Raw genomic sequence first — 17,029 nt, forward strand, 5'->3', positions numbered from 1 at the left:
TCCCATCTTCACTGTCTTTTATTTATTTATTTATTTTTACCATCAGTAGGTGTTGTATTTGCTTTTTATCAGGGGTGTCCAAACTATGTATTCAGGGTCAACTGAAGCCAGAGATTCTATTTAGCATTTAAATAAATCAAAGTATGGTTTACGAACCCACACCACTAAAAAATTGTGCTTTGAACATGTTCTTGGGTCATTTGTCTGTTGATGAACATATTTTGTAAGAAAAAAAAACTCAAAATTGCATCTCTGAGTATTTCTTTAGTTAAATTGTTGTAAATCAGGAACAGACAAATAAAAAAAAATGCCATTTGGAAAAAAGATCTTATTTGTGACGTAGAAACTATCTGCTCTGCTCCATTCTGATGCATCCACTTGCAGACGAATAGATCCACGGACGTCTTTGTTTTTCCTCGTTGGAGTTGGAATCTGGCTCCAAACTCTACGGCTGGATTGCTCTGATATTGCTCGATATTTTTGTTGCACCGGTAATGTTAGGTTTGGCTGTGAGGGGCTGTAAGCTAGCGGTACTGTAAACAGAAGGATGATGGGAAGTGAGGATGGACTTGCTCTGCGTAAACTTATGGTATCACTTTTCCTTTGACAGTTTTGTATGTGGCCTTTTCTCACAATTGACCAAAGAAATAGATATATATATAAAAATGAGAAAGTATACACATTTAAACTCACTCAGTATCTAGTGTGACTAACGGTGTGTATTAGAGTTGTATTTTTTTATTGCAGTTATTTTGGAAGGCAAAAATTTATTTATTTATTTTTCTCCGCCAACTTTTAAAATCTGAACTTTGACACCAACACTAAAATGGTCCATGCGGTGGAGGTTACAAAATCTACCCAAAAAAGGCATAATTTGCTTCATTAGGACAAAAACAATATATAAACATTAGTTAGTTAAGTAATTTGATAGAAGTAGCATTCAGAGTAAAAGGTTTGAACACCCCTCACTTACATATTGTGGGACACTTGTGTGTTTGTTTTGTTGTTTAGCCTTTTGTTTTTATCTGCAAGCATGAGTTTATTGTATTGGTATCATTTTGATGTCACATCCAACTGGGACTATGGATGACTTGTGATCAAGCAGGGGCAGAAAGCTTACAATCAAGGGTCTGATTTAAGAGGAGAAATTAAAAAAACGTCATTGAACAAACGTATTCCCATAATCTAACATAAATTTAACCTGAGATATAATCTGACCCTTGGTGGCTTTCAGTTATTTTGAAACCTGGCCCCAGATCTGTCCTGTGTTTAATACTGTGCTTTCTTTCTCAACAGGGTGAAATGGGAGAACGAGGTGAAAAGGTAAAGTGCTAATTCAGATCTCCAAACATTATTCCAAGCATCCCACCGCGTTTTAGAGCATGTCTTGTGAAAAATCAGCACTTTCGGTTTTTGCGTGCCGCAACTGTGCCTCATTATTTCAAAAAGGTCGGTCTGACTATCGGTTAGTCAGCAATTAGATGAATCACAGAAGAAAGGACAGAAAATAAAGTCTCATTAGTTGTTTTTTATTTTTATACATTGACCTCCCAGAAGAGCTTTGTATTCGCTCCGTACCTTAATTCTAACGGTGCCTTTTCTTGTTGACGAGCAGTGGATGGGAGGTGTGAGCACTGACCGACCCGTCAGAGCTGGGGAGGGAAGCGATGATTCATTCTGCTTCACTGACCACAAAATTGCTGTTGAGGCTGTTATTTTCAGTCGAATCGGGCGTGTGCTTTCTCCTCAACATACCTGGTGGTCTGTTTTAATGAGACTGCCCCCTAAAGAACCTCCTTTATCGCCATTCTTGCAGCACCGTGGGAGTCAGACGGACAAGTAGCCCAATGCGATCAGCTCAGCTCGCAGGTGCTTTCAATGCTGTGATGTATTAGTTCTAGGAAGCTGTAAATTAAAATCAACTTTTTAGAAATTCTAATGACAGGCGGATGATATAAAACATGAATACAGCTTTCACTGAGACTTTTTGGTTCAAACGTTTGGAGGTCAGATGAAGCAAAAATTGAATACAATAAATGGGAAACAACCAGAGGGTCAAATTCCATCAAATTGTAATTTTGGTTAACTGTCAGACACTCTTGAATGATCCCAAAACCTAAGCTGGAGAATTTCCTCTCTAAGGTATGGCCAGAATTGTTGAGGTCAATGTTTCGTTAATAGCTTGACTTGTCTGGTAAAGGATCTGCAAGAAACTTCAAGAAAGCAGAAGTTTTTTACGCTGACTTTGTATAGCTAGCCTGTGTAACTTTCTTTATTTAACCCTTTAACTCCAGTCTGGAGCCGGTTTAGCTCGTGCTGGTTCGCGGCGCCTTCCGTCCGTGAAACCAGGGTTCGACTCCAGGCTGCTCCCTGTTCCCTTCTCTACCCCTGTGCCGGTTCCAAGCCTGGTTTGAGAAGGTTGCGTCAGGAAGGGCATCCGGCGTAAAAACATTGCCAAGTTTACCATGCGACTTGTTCGCTGTGGCGACCCCTGATGGGAGAAGCCGAAAGAGGAAGAACTCCAGTCTGGAGATTCTCTTGACTACATAACTCTTCAACCGTTGATCGCAATAAACGTAATTCCAGAGAATTTTCTTAAGTGGAGAAAAGCGGCCTTGCACTGTTATGCAACACTTTTGATTAGTAATGTGTTACATGACAGTGCCAAAATTGATGCAAAAAGCTACTTTTCTCCATGTCAGAATCGGCTGATTTACGATGGTCGCGTAAATGGTTGAAGAGTTACAGTAAGTCAAAGAGCGTGTGTTACTTAGGTGTACAGTGACATCTCAGGTGTTAAAGGGTTAATGGAGGAAAAAAAGACTGATAACAAGTAAAAAAACATTTTCGTACAATAATCTTATTTTTCCGGGGTTAAAAACTTTTCTCAAATTCTCTTTAGGTGAATACAAAGGTTGGTCATCTTTGTGTGTTTTGCAGTACAGTTTCTGCAATATGTAGCTTTATTGAATATTTAAACATAATTTTTTGCTGAACAAGTCCACATGTTTGACAAACTTTACCTTAGGAGGAGCTCTAAATAAAAGATGTCTTTGTTTTACTCAAAACCACTTAACCAGCAGACAAAAAATGAAAGAAAAACGTTACTTCTACTTGTCCTACCATGGTGTTTTTTTATGCTGATGTTCTGCTGTTGTGGTACGCTGTTACCAATGACTGTAAATGAGAACAGGATTGAGTGACTCCCTAGAGAGTACCCGCTGGTTCCAAGAATAACCATTCTTGCTCGCATTTTTTAACAGGTTTCTCGTTAATCCTCATTTTTTGCTGGACATTTTTTATACATTGCAAGTTATTCGAGTTATAGACTGGCCAATCAGATGCCTCGATAAAAGTATGTGGTCTCACGTCAAACGTTTGAAAAGTTTGATAGATTCTCCTGAGTCTGCTTTCAAGTGATAGGGGTGTAAAATTTCAACAAGCTCACTCCTGAGTGGAGAGTGGAGTTGCCATAGAAACGATGACTTATTCCGAACAATCGCTGCTTACTGCTGTTGTCTGGCTCTAACATGGCGACATCCGTATCGGAAAATGATGGCAACTGAATTGATTTCATTACATTGGAACTAGAAGCAAGACACTGGGTCCAGTTCTCACATACAATTAAAATTGGCCGTTACATTCTGTATCATTTCAGTGCTGTCTCTTTAAGAGCTAGCCACCTAGCCATTAAAAATAGAAGACTGGATCCATCTGAATCTGCATTGCAGGACGAGCAAATGACTTTTGGATAAAGCGTAGTTTGGAGAATGCTGAACTTGGCACTGTAAAGATTTAGACTTAAAGTTGCTCTGCCTTCTCACTGCGGATGATAAACAGAACTTGTAAAGACACAAAAAAATTCATAACCAGGTCCCACACAAAGTCTGAACAGGATAATTTATTTTTCATCTGTCGGCCTCTCTTTATGCTCAGGGATCTCTCTGCTTCAGCAGTAACCATAGTTTTATTCTTCATTCATGTGTATCTTCCTGACTTCAGTCAAGATCTTGTGAAGTACACCAAACATCCATAACTTGAAAGTTGTTTGTAGTGATACTGTTTTTTTCTATTACAGTTTGTCTGCATACTAAAGTATACGCACAAAAAAATCTATCTGTACAGTAAATAAAAACAAATCCCACAACCCGTTTTCTTGGAGATTGGGTTGGAATGGACCATAGATTAGGGAAAAAAGAGCACATACACTGCAAAAAGAGGGAACCTAAAACTAAGAAAAGAACACTAATCCTAAGAAGTGATTCACTAGTAAGTAGTAAAAAGATCTGTCAATGCAGTAAGTCATTTTTACACAACAAAATATCTTATAAGATGTGAAAATCTAGAAACAAGGAGTTCCATACGAGCATTAAAAAAGGGAAAGATACGTTTAAAAAGCTAACTGTTACATAGAATGACTTAAAATTGTTTAATCATTCCAATAATCTTTTTTGTGCTAGTTCTGATTAAATGGTTTGTACTTTTTTATTTTTATGCACCAAATTTTAGTTCATTTAGTTTATAGTGACAAAACTAATGTAATTAGTGGAAATGACTTATTTTAGAACAATGTGAACAAACTGAGGATACTATCTTAGTACAAGTTGGTTCATCTTAATAAATCCTTATAAAATCAATAACTAGCACATATCTTTAGAACATGAATCTAAAGTTTTGTTTCAAAATAATGTCAATGAATATCAGTCTAACCCAGGGATCTGCAGACTGTGGAGCGCGTCATGTAAAAAAAACATTCAGAAAAGTCCAACTTTATTCAACCTGTTCACCAACAGTACTTCTTACTAAACCAGGCTTCTGACTATAGTGCCCATAATGCTCCAACAGTCCATCAAGCGGTGCAGATTAGTAGTTTAGCAAAGTCAAACATTTTGACAAATTATTACGTCAATTCAAATCAATTTGAGGTCTGTCAACACAGTTTCCGAATTTCTGGCTGAGATGCACCAACAACAATAAAATAAACAGTGTATAGTTGTTGTTTTTTTATCACTTCCGACATCACACTACCTACCACTACGTTTGCTGCAGTGAGATGATTCTAATTTGTACCGGTACATAGCATCTTTTATTTTGAAAGGAAGGAAGTAAACCTCTGTCAAAGGTTGTACACTTTTCGTATTTAAAAAACAAGTCTCTCTATGTTTGTTTGTTTTATTTATTAAGCCTAAAAAAAGGTTTAGAAATCTTTGCAAGCATCAAATAGTTTGTCGTGCACATGATACACAAAACATAAAAAATTGGGCACACTCACAAGGAACCTCTTAGAATGAAGTTCAAATGATGCAGTTGCCCCCTGCTGCAAATCTGGTAGAATGCAGGGTGAGAGGCACTTTCAAAGAGAGTTCATTTCTGAGGCACACGGGCAGTTTTACAAAAGTCATGCTGTCAGTGGTCTCCACCACAAATGGAAGCTTTATGGTGTCCATAAAAGAAAATTCAGGGAATCACTAGATTCAATCAAATGAGTCTATTGAGAAGCATAAATTCTTCTCCAAAAATGTCCTTCCTAACCGCCGAGCAAATATCCGATTCCTCAAAATATTCCCCTCCTGATTAGAAACTAAGGAAGATCAGGTAAATGACAGAGCTGCTGGTCATCAATCCAGTCTGGTATCATGGACAGAAGGAGCCCTGACCATTTAGTGTGAACTATTTCATAGTTGAAATAGTTTTCAGGGGGAGAAAAAAAAAAGAAGTGTATTTACTCCAGTTGTGTTGCAATTGTTGATGCAAGGAGTTCAGGACCTTTGCAACACCCCAAAAGTGCATTCCGTCACTGGAAATCATACTTGAACCAAATGTCATGACTTGGTGACCGATATGAAGATGAAAAACCATCCGTGAAAATGTACACTGTGCATTAATGCTGCTTAATTTCTGGCTCAGCCTTTTCTGCAAGCATTCATCACATTTATGTGTTTCACAGTCAGGGAGAGAGCTGTCTGCTAAAACAATCAGGAGTCTTATCTCAGCTTTTCTTCCAGCTCTGACTGATTCCTGCAGGCTGAATGTAACCACGTGTGATCTCCTTGTAGGGCGATCTGGGCGAGGAGGGACCAAAAGGTGACATGGGGGAGAAGGTACGTGCATTTTTGGTGTATTTTTGGATCTTCTCTTCTTGTTTATGTCTTGGAGGCTCCACACAGGAACAGCAGAGGCCCGAAAAACATTAACAAGTTAATGCTAAACATGTGAGACGAGAGTGCTGGTGAAAACAGGTTGGGTCAAACATTTCTAGCACTTGATGTGTCCTTTTGCTTCTTGTATAAACCTAGCGTCACCAGCAGGGATTCACACCACAGCGATAGTTTAAAGAGTTGAAAGATTTCATGCAGACTTTTTCCTGATGTAAACAATAAATGGGAAACCAGCGAAGGTTTGGTGTATGTTGCAACATTATGGAAGTGCTCTGACTAAATACCCCAGAAAGTCCTTAATGAGAGAGATGAACTATGGAATCCATGGATGATGATAGTGTACAAGTTGGAGAAATTTGGGGTGAAATCGGTGAAGTGAGAGTAAGCAGAAAGGATAAGTGGAAAGATTAAAGTTTGTATGGAAATGAAGAAAGAAACAGATGAATAAATAAGTATATTTTACAAAAAAGGAAGAATGGACAGTTGAAAGGCTCGGGAAGTAGGTTGGGTTAGGAACTAATGGGCAAACCTGTGGGCACGAAATTCTAAGTTCGTAAACCGGTATGCGACAGGTCGCAGTATGTGACCTAGGGTTGTGGTGAAGACTTGAACTAAACGTAAAAGTGAAGCAGGAGAGACGTAGGCACGTAATGCAGATTTTTCTTTTTTTTCCACTGATAAGTGCGTGCTCTTTGCGTGCCCGTTGATTGGGAATTCCATGAATTAAAAGGGGCGCCATCTGTACGCCACCATCAAATCGGAGTCCCTGGTTTAACTTTCATTGTGTGTTTGATGGCTGCACGTTCTGTAGGTAGAGCCCGAAAACACTTGTAGAAACTTTGTGAACACGAGAGTTTTGAACCTAGAAGCCCAACAAACGTCACCCGATGGTCATTTGAGTGTGTGTTGCTGAAGCCGGTGGGAACATAGCTTCATTAATACATCACAATGCACCTACCTCACGCACGGGAATGGAACGTTCCATTTTCTTGATGTCCCTTGACCTGGCTGTACAAGCCTCAAAGGAACTGCGTGCAAGACAGACCTGTGCTTCTGCGTGCTTCTTTTCAAATGCAGCCCCCTCCTCTCTACAACCCTCCACGGACCCCGACAACCTAAAAACCTGCACAAACCCGTGTGGGTCAACCCCCCGTACGGGTGCATGTGACTAAGCTGTAAGGAGTATTGTAAGGCATAAACAGATGGGAAGAGCAGGAAAAACAGAGCATAAAAAGTAAGCAATGAAAGTATGATAGGAGGATACCAGTAAGGGGATGTCATTTAAATTTAAGATGGTAAGGCAAATGAAAGAGAAATGATGTCAGCTAGAGGCGAAAAGAGATGGTTGTCAGGTGGCTGACTATTTCAAATTCATCTTAGTGCTTTGTTGGATTTGTTTTTTCTGAAAGAGCAGATCCTCTTTCCTGTTCCGTTTGTTTTGTATGAATGTGCTTCCCATCCAAAGCTGTGCTGTTTTAATTCATGAAAATAGACTCCAGCCTGGTGACCTCACAACAGAAAGTGGAGATCTTCACGCTTCAAAGCCCTCGGAAAGCGTTCAAAAGCAAGCCGTCGAGTCCGAATTAACCCATCCTCACGCTTCTGGGAAAACATGAAGGTTCATGGCAACTGTGGTAACACAATTGCCAACAACCGACAGCCAAACTAAAATCCTGCAATGCATTCTACAGCAGTGATGTTTCGTTTTGTTAGCAATCCCGAGCTGGAAATGAAAACAAAAAGTAATTCATTGACCAGGAGCTGCGTGGAAGCGGTGTACTCAAAATGCCACAGCCGATTTATTGCAGTTGAGTGGAGAACAACTTTGATAACCTCTCACTTTATGGGTGTTGCGGTTTTTAAAAGGCTGCCGGACTCAGCAGCCAAGGCGATGCAAAGGAAACACATGCGAGAAACCATCTGTGAGAAATGAGCGAACAAAAGGTGGAAGCGTTGGTCCAGGGTTCGTAGATAGAACACTCCAGGCTCCAGCAGCGCTTTGATGTAGTCCACCTTAATACAATAAAAGAGAAAAGGGGATAGAATGTAGCTGCGAGAGTGAGACGACCAAGGGCGACTGGAATCCGGGTGATCACTTCACGGCTTAAGCGCAGACTCATTCATTCAGTAATGAAGAGAGTCAGAAGGTAAAGAGTCCTCAGTGTTCTAAGTCAAGATGAATAAGATTACTTCAGACTGTCAGCTTCAGCTCAGAATTAGTGTTTAATTTAACATGGAGAGCAGCATATGGAAGGAATAATTTCAATCAGGACTCCTTGGGATGGGTTTAACATGTGTCTCGCACACTCACACACCAAGAGCGCTTTGCTGTTCAGTGCTGGAGAGGAAAATGTGCTTTAACACAGAGCTGTGGGTCTTGTTAATAGCTATCCTTCTATATCTCATTGTTTTCCTTGTGGAAAAAAAAAGAGAGTGAAGTGAGTTGGGGGTGGGGTAACAATAAACAGCAGGCATTCCTGGGGAAAATGTGGTAAGTGGAGGTGAGAGACGCGGCAGTGAAAGCTTTTAAAATGGCAGAGTCCTTTTGGACTAGGGAAAGGAACAACAGATTTAGCAGTTGGTCATGATGAAGTCTGTTCACAGTTGTTTTTTTTTACCAAAAAAAAGTCACTTAAGAAAACAGGTGCCCTCACCATCCATAAAGGTTTCTGTTAAGAAATTAAAACGATAAATCATAATTGATTAAACAAACGTTTTAAAAGTAAAAAGAAATCTTGAAGTCCCACTCCGATCATCTTTTCATCCTGTTTCAAAGTGTTCCTAGTGGTGCCTTAATTATAACCGTGCAATTTTTCTAAAAAAAAAATCTTTTGTGGTTTTCTAGGACATAGTTTCTGCAGAGCGGCAGTAGTTTATCAGCAAACTCCACTCTGTGTTGTGGGTGGGACCGTTGTTGCAAAGCAAGCCCACCCCCATTTCCCATCGTCCATCTGTTCAGGCACTCTCCTGCTAGCTTGCAACCCCGAACCTAACATGCAACAAAAATGGCGAGCAATATTGGAGCTTTCCAGTCGTCCAGTTTTGAGTCACACACCGATCAGACGAGGAAAATGAAGGCGTACATGGATCTAGACGTCTACAAGTGGATGCGTCAGAATAGAGCGGAGCAGGGTGCTTGTGTCCCGCCCAATGCATTTTCTACGTCACAAATACGCTCTTTTTCAAACTGCATTTTTTCATCTGCTCCTGATTCACAACAATTTGATTAAATAAATACTCAGAAATGTAATTCTCGAGCACACGTGTATTTATAAATGTCCTCCATTTATTACAAAAAGAGAATGTAAAAACACCAAAAACACAGTTTTTATGTGAGTGGGTCTTTAAAGAAGAATAGATTTACAGGATGTTGGCAATGTGCAGCAACCCTGAGACCCTGAACAGAAATAAAGTGGATTTTACAGTTTTTCGGAACCTGCTGAATCCCTTTTAGGGTCATAAGGTTCCTGGATCCTATCCAAACTACTGTTGGGCAAAAGTAGGGTACACCCCGGACAGGTCGCCAGTCAGAAACCCTCATCCACACATCCCAAATCACTATAAAGTTTACTGAAATGTCTTTGGAATGAGGTTTTGTTTTAGTTTGATATTTTTTTTAAATAGTTTTAGAAGCATCCGATCTTTAATCATTTCATTTTGTTTACATTTTTGCGTTTGCGATTACCTGCTGAGTGTGTTTTGAGGTTATTATCAACTGTGGATGAGCTGTTTCCACCTGAGCCTTCATGTCAGTCACTGGACTCCTTTCACACAAGTCATTCCCACAGCTGAAGCTTTAGTTCTGAACCATTTACTGCCTAAGCATTTAACTAGGTGTGAAATTAACTGTGACTCATCTTATTGAAAAAGTTGAAACTCACAGATTTATATCAAAGACCAATTAAACTTTGGTTTTGGGAAGTTCCAGTTTTTGGCTCAGGCCAGTGAGGCGCAGCGGTTGGTATGATTTTTGAGTTATGAGATCCGGTCCAAACTCATGTGAATTGGATATATTTCAACTGCTGGCAGAGCTTTTCTGCTCTGTTGGCCAGTCATGATTTGCCATATATTCTCACTCGGTGACTAAGGTCGATATTTAGCTGACGCCTCTAAATTTGGTCACCTCTGCTAATGGCCAAAGTGTTGAATATGGGCCATATTTTGAACGCTGCATTGGTATTAAACGCTGACACATGTCTCAACTCTTGCACTGGCGTCACAGTTCTCCAGCTTCATTCCCTCCGTGTTATTTGCACATCCCACTCCCAAGCAAACAACTGGGAAACAGGCTGATTTACCAGACGTAAATAACAAGAGCTTCAGGCCATTATCCTTAAATACCGATATGCAGCGACAGGTCTGGGCGCCTACAGAGAATTGGAGTTGTGGTGACAGCTCTCCGTCTCTCTCTGCTTTGTGGTTAAATCACAGTCTGCACAATTACCATGGTGATTGGCCCAGATGGGGACATTTCAGTACTCTCCGCCCCACCTCAGCTCACCTCCCAGCTCCACCTCTTTTCCATTTCATACGTCTACATTTGGAAGAGATTAAACCATGGTCAGAGCTCGGGCTCAGGCCTGGATCTCTGTGTCGCTCATGTCAGACAGAAGGCGTCGGTGGGGTTTGTCACTTATGGCACATGGCAGTTAAACGCTAATTTTCTTCGCTGCAGCCTCACATTCCAGTTTCTGCTGACATATCTTTAATAAAAACAGTGCAAAAACTTGTTTTTAAGGAAACACAGTTAGTAAATTGTCGTGAGATACAGAAATACTTGCTCAGTTTGATTAATTCATTAGAGACCCACTCCAATGGAAATCAGATGTTTTAGTTTTTTTCGCATTTTTCTCATCATGGATGACATATAAAAAGAAAATTAAGACTAAACAAGCATTTGAGTATTTCTTTTCTAAATTCTTGAGACTCAGGAGCAGACAAAAAAAGGCAGTTTGTGAAAGAGCTTATTTGTGACACAGAAAATACGATTGGCGGGCCATAAGCTCTCTGCTCCATTCTGATGCATCTACTTTTAGACAAATAGATCCATGTGCGTCATTTTACTTCGTCTGGCTCAAAAGTGCACGGCTGGATAGCTCCAATGTCGCTCACCGTTTTTGTTGTTAATGTTATGTTGAGATTGTAAGGGGCTGTTAGCTAGTGGGAGACCGTGTGAATAGATGGTTGTTGGGAAAGTGGGATGGGCTTGCTCTGCGCCAAATGTCCCGCCCACAACTCAGAGGTGAATTTCGAATGAACTACTGCTGTTCTGGAGAAACTGTGTTGTAGAAGACACAAGCTTTTTGATTCTGGACGAAAAATCATAATAATGACCACTAGGAACAGTTTAAAAAAAGATGATTGGAGTGAGTCTTTAGTCTGTTTTGTATAGGAGACCCAATAATAAATGTAATAATTATACAATAATACGATTCAAGAGCTAATAAATCATTGGTCTGATAATGTACTTTACATTGTGATGCATAAGAACAGTTTACTACTTTTGGCATATTTGTTTATTATTAGTTGGCATTGAATATTTAATGTGTGACAGTTGTTTGATTGCACACAAAGAAATTTAAATTATATACAAGCAATCAGGAAGTACCTTTGAGTTAATGCATATTATCTGCTCATAATGCCCATGTTCTTGCGCCTAAATTTAAAGATTTTACCATGATTTGGTTATAGAAAATCAACAATTCCTCTAATTGATTAATTAGGCTTTTTTTGCACAATGCTTCCATTTTGAGAGCAGACCAAGATTGCTAGGAGAGTTACTTCAGCTGCTCATTAGGGAGCAGTAACTATCTACCCCTAAAATATATTACTAGGAAGACACAGAGAAGACAACTGCTTGTCCAATTTTCACTATATATTTATACATACCTTCACTCATTTATATTTTTTTAGTTAACACATTATGACTGTTAGAAACTAGGAAATATAGTTTGTGCCTACATATTACGGCTTCCTACGAGCACTTGCTGCCCCGTGCTGTCCAGCATTTGCATGCGGTCAGTAAGGAGCCAGTGTGTGTGCCCCTTAATTTTGAGTATAAGATAGTAAAACTTACATTTTCCTTACAAGTTCTTCATGATAAACTTACCACATGCGTGGCAAATGTACGTTCCATTTTTCTTGGCATTCCTTAAGGTCACGAGAGCCTCAAGGGAACTGCAAAAGCCTTAAGATGGGGTCCTTTCTCTCTGTGACCCTCCACGGGTCTACCCAAAAACCAGCGGCCAACCTTCAGTTCGGGTGCATGTGACCAAAGCTTTAACTATGGAAAAAAACTCAACTACTGTTTACTTGGAGTTTAGCCACAAGTTTAACTGGCTGATTTTTTTTTTTTCCACACTTAAGGTAACAATGAAGTCCACATGTGAGACATTCTAATAGACCCATCTGTACCAGAACGCAGGTGTACAAAAAGCTCTGTTTGGATGTTTCTACTTACTGGTACATAAAAAGAAAGGAAAATTGTTCTCTCCATAAAGTTTAATCTTTGTGATGCATTCTGCAGTGCATCTACGGAACATCTGGACATAATATTTCAGTTTCATCATTCAAAAATGATGTGGAAGCTGTTTGTTCCTCATAAACTCTAATGTAAGCAGCCTCTTTGAGAAGCAAATTGCATAAGTTCATCCACTTAGATCACGGAGGCTCAGTAAAGTATACGATCACTCGTGAAAGTAAATACCCTTATAAATGTGGATGTTTGGAGATGAGGTGAAAGGCACCTTTGGGTGTTGCGACGAAGCTCAGGCTCTTAGTTTGTGTGCCACAAAAAAAAAAAAGTGCAATTAAGCATTGCCTTGTGTGCTATGCATCATAATGATTCCCATAAAAAGCTGAGGGCGAGAGGCATTCCTTGAGCGACTTCTGAGCGTGGGGCGTATGTGTAGTGTAACCACAGAGTCCACACCAGAGCAAAAGACCCACTCTCCTCCTCCCTGCTCCTTTTTCCCACCAACCGCCCATAATTACACTTATTGGCCTCTTGTTTTATGTCTGTTTTTACTGTACACTGCACTAGTAATGCGATGCATCGCAGAGGGCCTTGATGTCTGCATAGCTTCGCTTGAGAATTCGATACAAGTAGCCATGTCTCCGTCTAGGCCAATAAGTTACCTGAACAGTTGGGATGAAGAAAAACTTTGAATGGTTACAGTCCATCTATCAAGCATGTTAGCTGCTTTACTGTCCTGGATTTCTTCTATTATAGTGTAAGATTTCACTCCTCATGTCACCACGGCTGCACAGCTGCACTCCGACACTGTAAAAACAAATGATTCCAAGCACTGCGGTCTCAGACTCTGGTGAGAAGGTACATTCAGTGTTCACACTGTTTAGAATAGCAAACAAACCTCCTTTCTAAACGCATTGCCTCAGCTTTAGCCACAAAAATGCAAAAGTTCTCTTGTGAAAGTGTGTTTAGTAAATTGGCTTCTTTCTGGAACTCATGTTGTAACTTCAAGCGCCATGGCGTGTTCGTTGCTGTTTGAATTTTACAGAAAGCCCTTGTAGATTTTGAATTAAAGTCTGTCATTTATTGGGTTTTTTTAATTGTTTTTTTTCCACCTTAGGGAGACGCAGGCTCCTCTGCTGCAGGCATTAAGGTGAGTGTTAAATTTCACAGTTTTGTTAGTTTTTGATCCCCGTCAATGATCTGATGGTGGGAATACAGTAAAACATGTCAGTTCCTATTCATTCATTTCGAATGTGAAATGGTCAAACGTTCCAACAGAAATAAGCTTCTGGTTGGTTTTAAAAACTTCTGTGGCAAGATTTTGAATTTGTGATGACAAATATTTATGTACGTATGTCATTGTTGTTTAAAAAAATGATGCACAATTCATCAGACTACCTTGTCCTCCCATTTTTTTTCCCCTTTTCAGAAATAGGAAGGTTTGTCCTTCCAAATAAAATTCTAGGCAAACCTGCGTTCATGCATGTTTCAGGCTTGTGCGTTCAAAACGCTCGCATTCACGCGTAGCCAAGACCACTTTTGACTGTGTGTACGCACAGCGGGTGTTCAAAGTTAAACCAGGTTAAACTTTGATTAATCAAGGACTCTGATTTGGTAGTGACATATGGATGGCGTCCCTTTTAATTCACAGAAGTGCCAACTCTTTTTAAAATGTATCATGAAGGAGAAATTAATAATTGCGGTTTGTGCCCAGTCAAAAATATACAACACTAATTCTTTCATTTATCCAATAGAACTGTCAAAGAAAAAGTGTGGAGCAAGATTTACGAGATTTGCACCAAGCCTCTTCCAACTGTATATGGATGAGATGTGCTGGTAAACAGTAGCAAAAGAAGAAGAAGAAAAAGCCCCTCCCTGTTTGTCCATTGTAAACAGCATAGGCTAAATGCGCGGTCTTGAACGTGGGTCACATGCCCACAGTGAATGTAGCATCAAAGGATTCATAAGACAGAAACTTGTACTTTTTTGCAATTGCAAAATAAAGATCCAATTTTCATAAACCTTAAAGAATAAATTTTAAAAATCGCAACCAAAATGTCGATTTAATCCGATAACACTTATTTATGTTGTTAAATTGAACCTTTTTATTCTATTAAAGTAAACATGGACCAACTAGCCCCTAGTGATCGCTGGGGGAACTGCACCTGGCAAACAATACTTTTCTTTTCAATAGGACTTCAATCCGGAAGTCAAAACTCTACTATGTAATATGAAACAAAATAAACTAACTTGAAATAGTCAAGTCTTGGATAAATCAGGAGGAAGATTTTAGGCTATTTATTACAAGGATGCCATGCAAAAAAGGGTGTTGAAAAACAAACGAGCAACAATAAACTGGAAGGAAATAAAACTAGACAATTAATGTGAAATAATAATAGTATTGCAAAGTACTAAAAATAACTGATGCTTAATATCCTTCCGCATGTGTTTCAGGGGGAACCTGGAGAACCTGGAAGAAGTGGACAGAAGGTAATAGCTGCGTTCAGCAATAAAGGAAAATAGCCAAATAACGAAGCTAAGAGTGTGTTCTAAGATTAAAAAAAACACAACACTGTTGGCAAATGAAGCAAAGTGGCCAGAGAGGAGAGCTCAGTGGAATCTGACACTTTCCTTGGCCATCATACACCAACTTACCATTTTTTGTCCAACTCTGTTTTTACACAAAGGTTAGGCGTCGAACTGCTGCTTTTCTTTAATAATAGACCATTTTATAAATATCAAATTCTACTAGACTGTGTCGTTACATCGCAGCAGATATGGTCAATCCCACAACCTGCTGTACAAACTCCTGAAACAATCACAGCAGCTGATTTTATTCCTCAAAGTGAACACCATTAATTACTCAGAGTCTTGCAGAGGCTGCAGTCCAATTTTCAGACCATAGTGTTGCACCTCATTAATTTGGCTTCCTTTTTCTCCATTCAGATGAACCAGTTTCAGACAGGCTTTAATTTTTGTATTTTTTTTGGAAATGTGTTTTTTCTCCTTCTGCCTTTGCTGCAAGGAAAACACACGTGGCCTCTAATTCTGTGACTGCTTAATCAACTTTTTCTTTTCACATCCATCCTGCTTATGCTGATACGCTTCCAAATTGTCTTTCTGGTCCTGATGGGACTTGGGGCCCTGCAAGATTTTGTTGTTCCTCGTCAGAAATTTTACCCTTGGACCGTGTTCAATAAGTGTTGGTAAAGTCGTAGCCCACAAGAAAGACTTTAGTTCATTATTTTACAATGCTCTCAAAAGCCACAACGTAAATTTACAGCCTCCTCTCTGATCCTCGGAGTGCCGTAAAAGTTGATCACACTGGTGCAGCACAAATCAGTTTTTTTTAAAAAGCCATAAATATAATCATCTTAATTGAGCATTAAATTATTCCAAGTCATTTTTATTTTAGAGGTCCCATACAGACTTTAAGGAAGGGCCTGACCTTTTTATGGTAATAGGAACATGGAGTTTTCAACTTGACAGTGTCCTGTGTTCGGTAACAGTGAAGTAGTCCAACGACTGTTGGACTTCAAATGTTGCCAAACTCTAATGATCTCAGTGCCATTGTAGCTTCATCAAAATAAGGGCCGTACACTTACTTGAACCGTTGAAATCATCGAACTAAAACTTCATTGCTCTTTGCGGAGGCTTGGGTGTTATAACCAGCACTAATCACGCTGTTGAGCCATGGCTGCATGAGTTGGTATGAACGTGCATGTGCAGTCTCTTCTGCTAATGCTCACCATCGACAAATGGCAGTCAACAAAATCCCCCCTTAGACCTAAGGCTGCCGTTTAGAGTCAGAAAATACCCCCCGATCGGCCTCCGAAAGAGGCTCGACTCAGCTTAGCCTGGCTTGGCTGTAACGTTTCATACTCCTTCTGTGTAGGGAGAGCCAGGACTTCCAGGGCTGCCTGGACTCCCAGGGATAAAGGTAACTGATTTGTTGTTGTTGTCCCCAGTCGTTCCCCCCCGGTGTTGTCCCCGTCCATTTGCTTCAGCCCATCCGAGTGCTGACATTTGTCATGACTCATTTAAGGCCTTATAACCTTACTCACGCTTTCCATCTGAAGCAAGGGCCAGGGCTTAGCTGTATCTTTGGTGATCCACGTATTCTGAGATTAAGATCAGCTGTCTTTTGTAAACACCTTTAGCTAGGTTATGTCACTAAAATGAGACTCTGATGTCCCTCACTAGTCCCTAAGCCCTAAAAGACTAAATCTAGTGTAGGACTATCCGGTGCCCTGAATTGTAAGAAACACGTCCTCACTCCTTTTTTTTGACACCAAATATGACGTAACCCATTTGCCGAAGTAAAAACCTAACAAATATGAAAATTTAAGAAGCCTTTTTATGAATCCAGTGTGTTCTGAAGATGAAAACTTGAATG

At 39.9% G+C, this 17,029-nt stretch overlaps 1 protein-coding gene across 1 annotated transcript in view; it reads left to right on the top strand.

Moving 5' to 3' along the window:
* col25a1 (collagen type XXV alpha 1 chain) overlaps nucleotides 1–17,029 on the top strand; it is a 201,305-nt gene that overhangs the window by 156,151 nt on the left and 28,125 nt on the right. The window contains exons 13-17 of the mRNA XM_020711604.3: nucleotides 1,297–1,323; nucleotides 6,057–6,101; nucleotides 13,751–13,783; nucleotides 15,088–15,123; nucleotides 16,529–16,573. Coding sequence (XP_020567263.1) covers nucleotides 1,297–1,323; nucleotides 6,057–6,101; nucleotides 13,751–13,783; nucleotides 15,088–15,123; nucleotides 16,529–16,573 — 186 coding nt within the window. The remainder of the gene's footprint in view (nucleotides 1–1,296; nucleotides 1,324–6,056; nucleotides 6,102–13,750; nucleotides 13,784–15,087; nucleotides 15,124–16,528; nucleotides 16,574–17,029) is intronic.

Source organism: Oryzias latipes, chromosome 18, assembly GCF_053564925.1.
Source record: "Oryzias latipes strain Hd-rR chromosome 18, Olatipes_Hd-rR_3.1".
In the NCBI taxonomy this organism is placed as follows: domain Eukaryota; kingdom Metazoa; phylum Chordata; class Actinopteri; order Beloniformes; family Adrianichthyidae; genus Oryzias; species Oryzias latipes.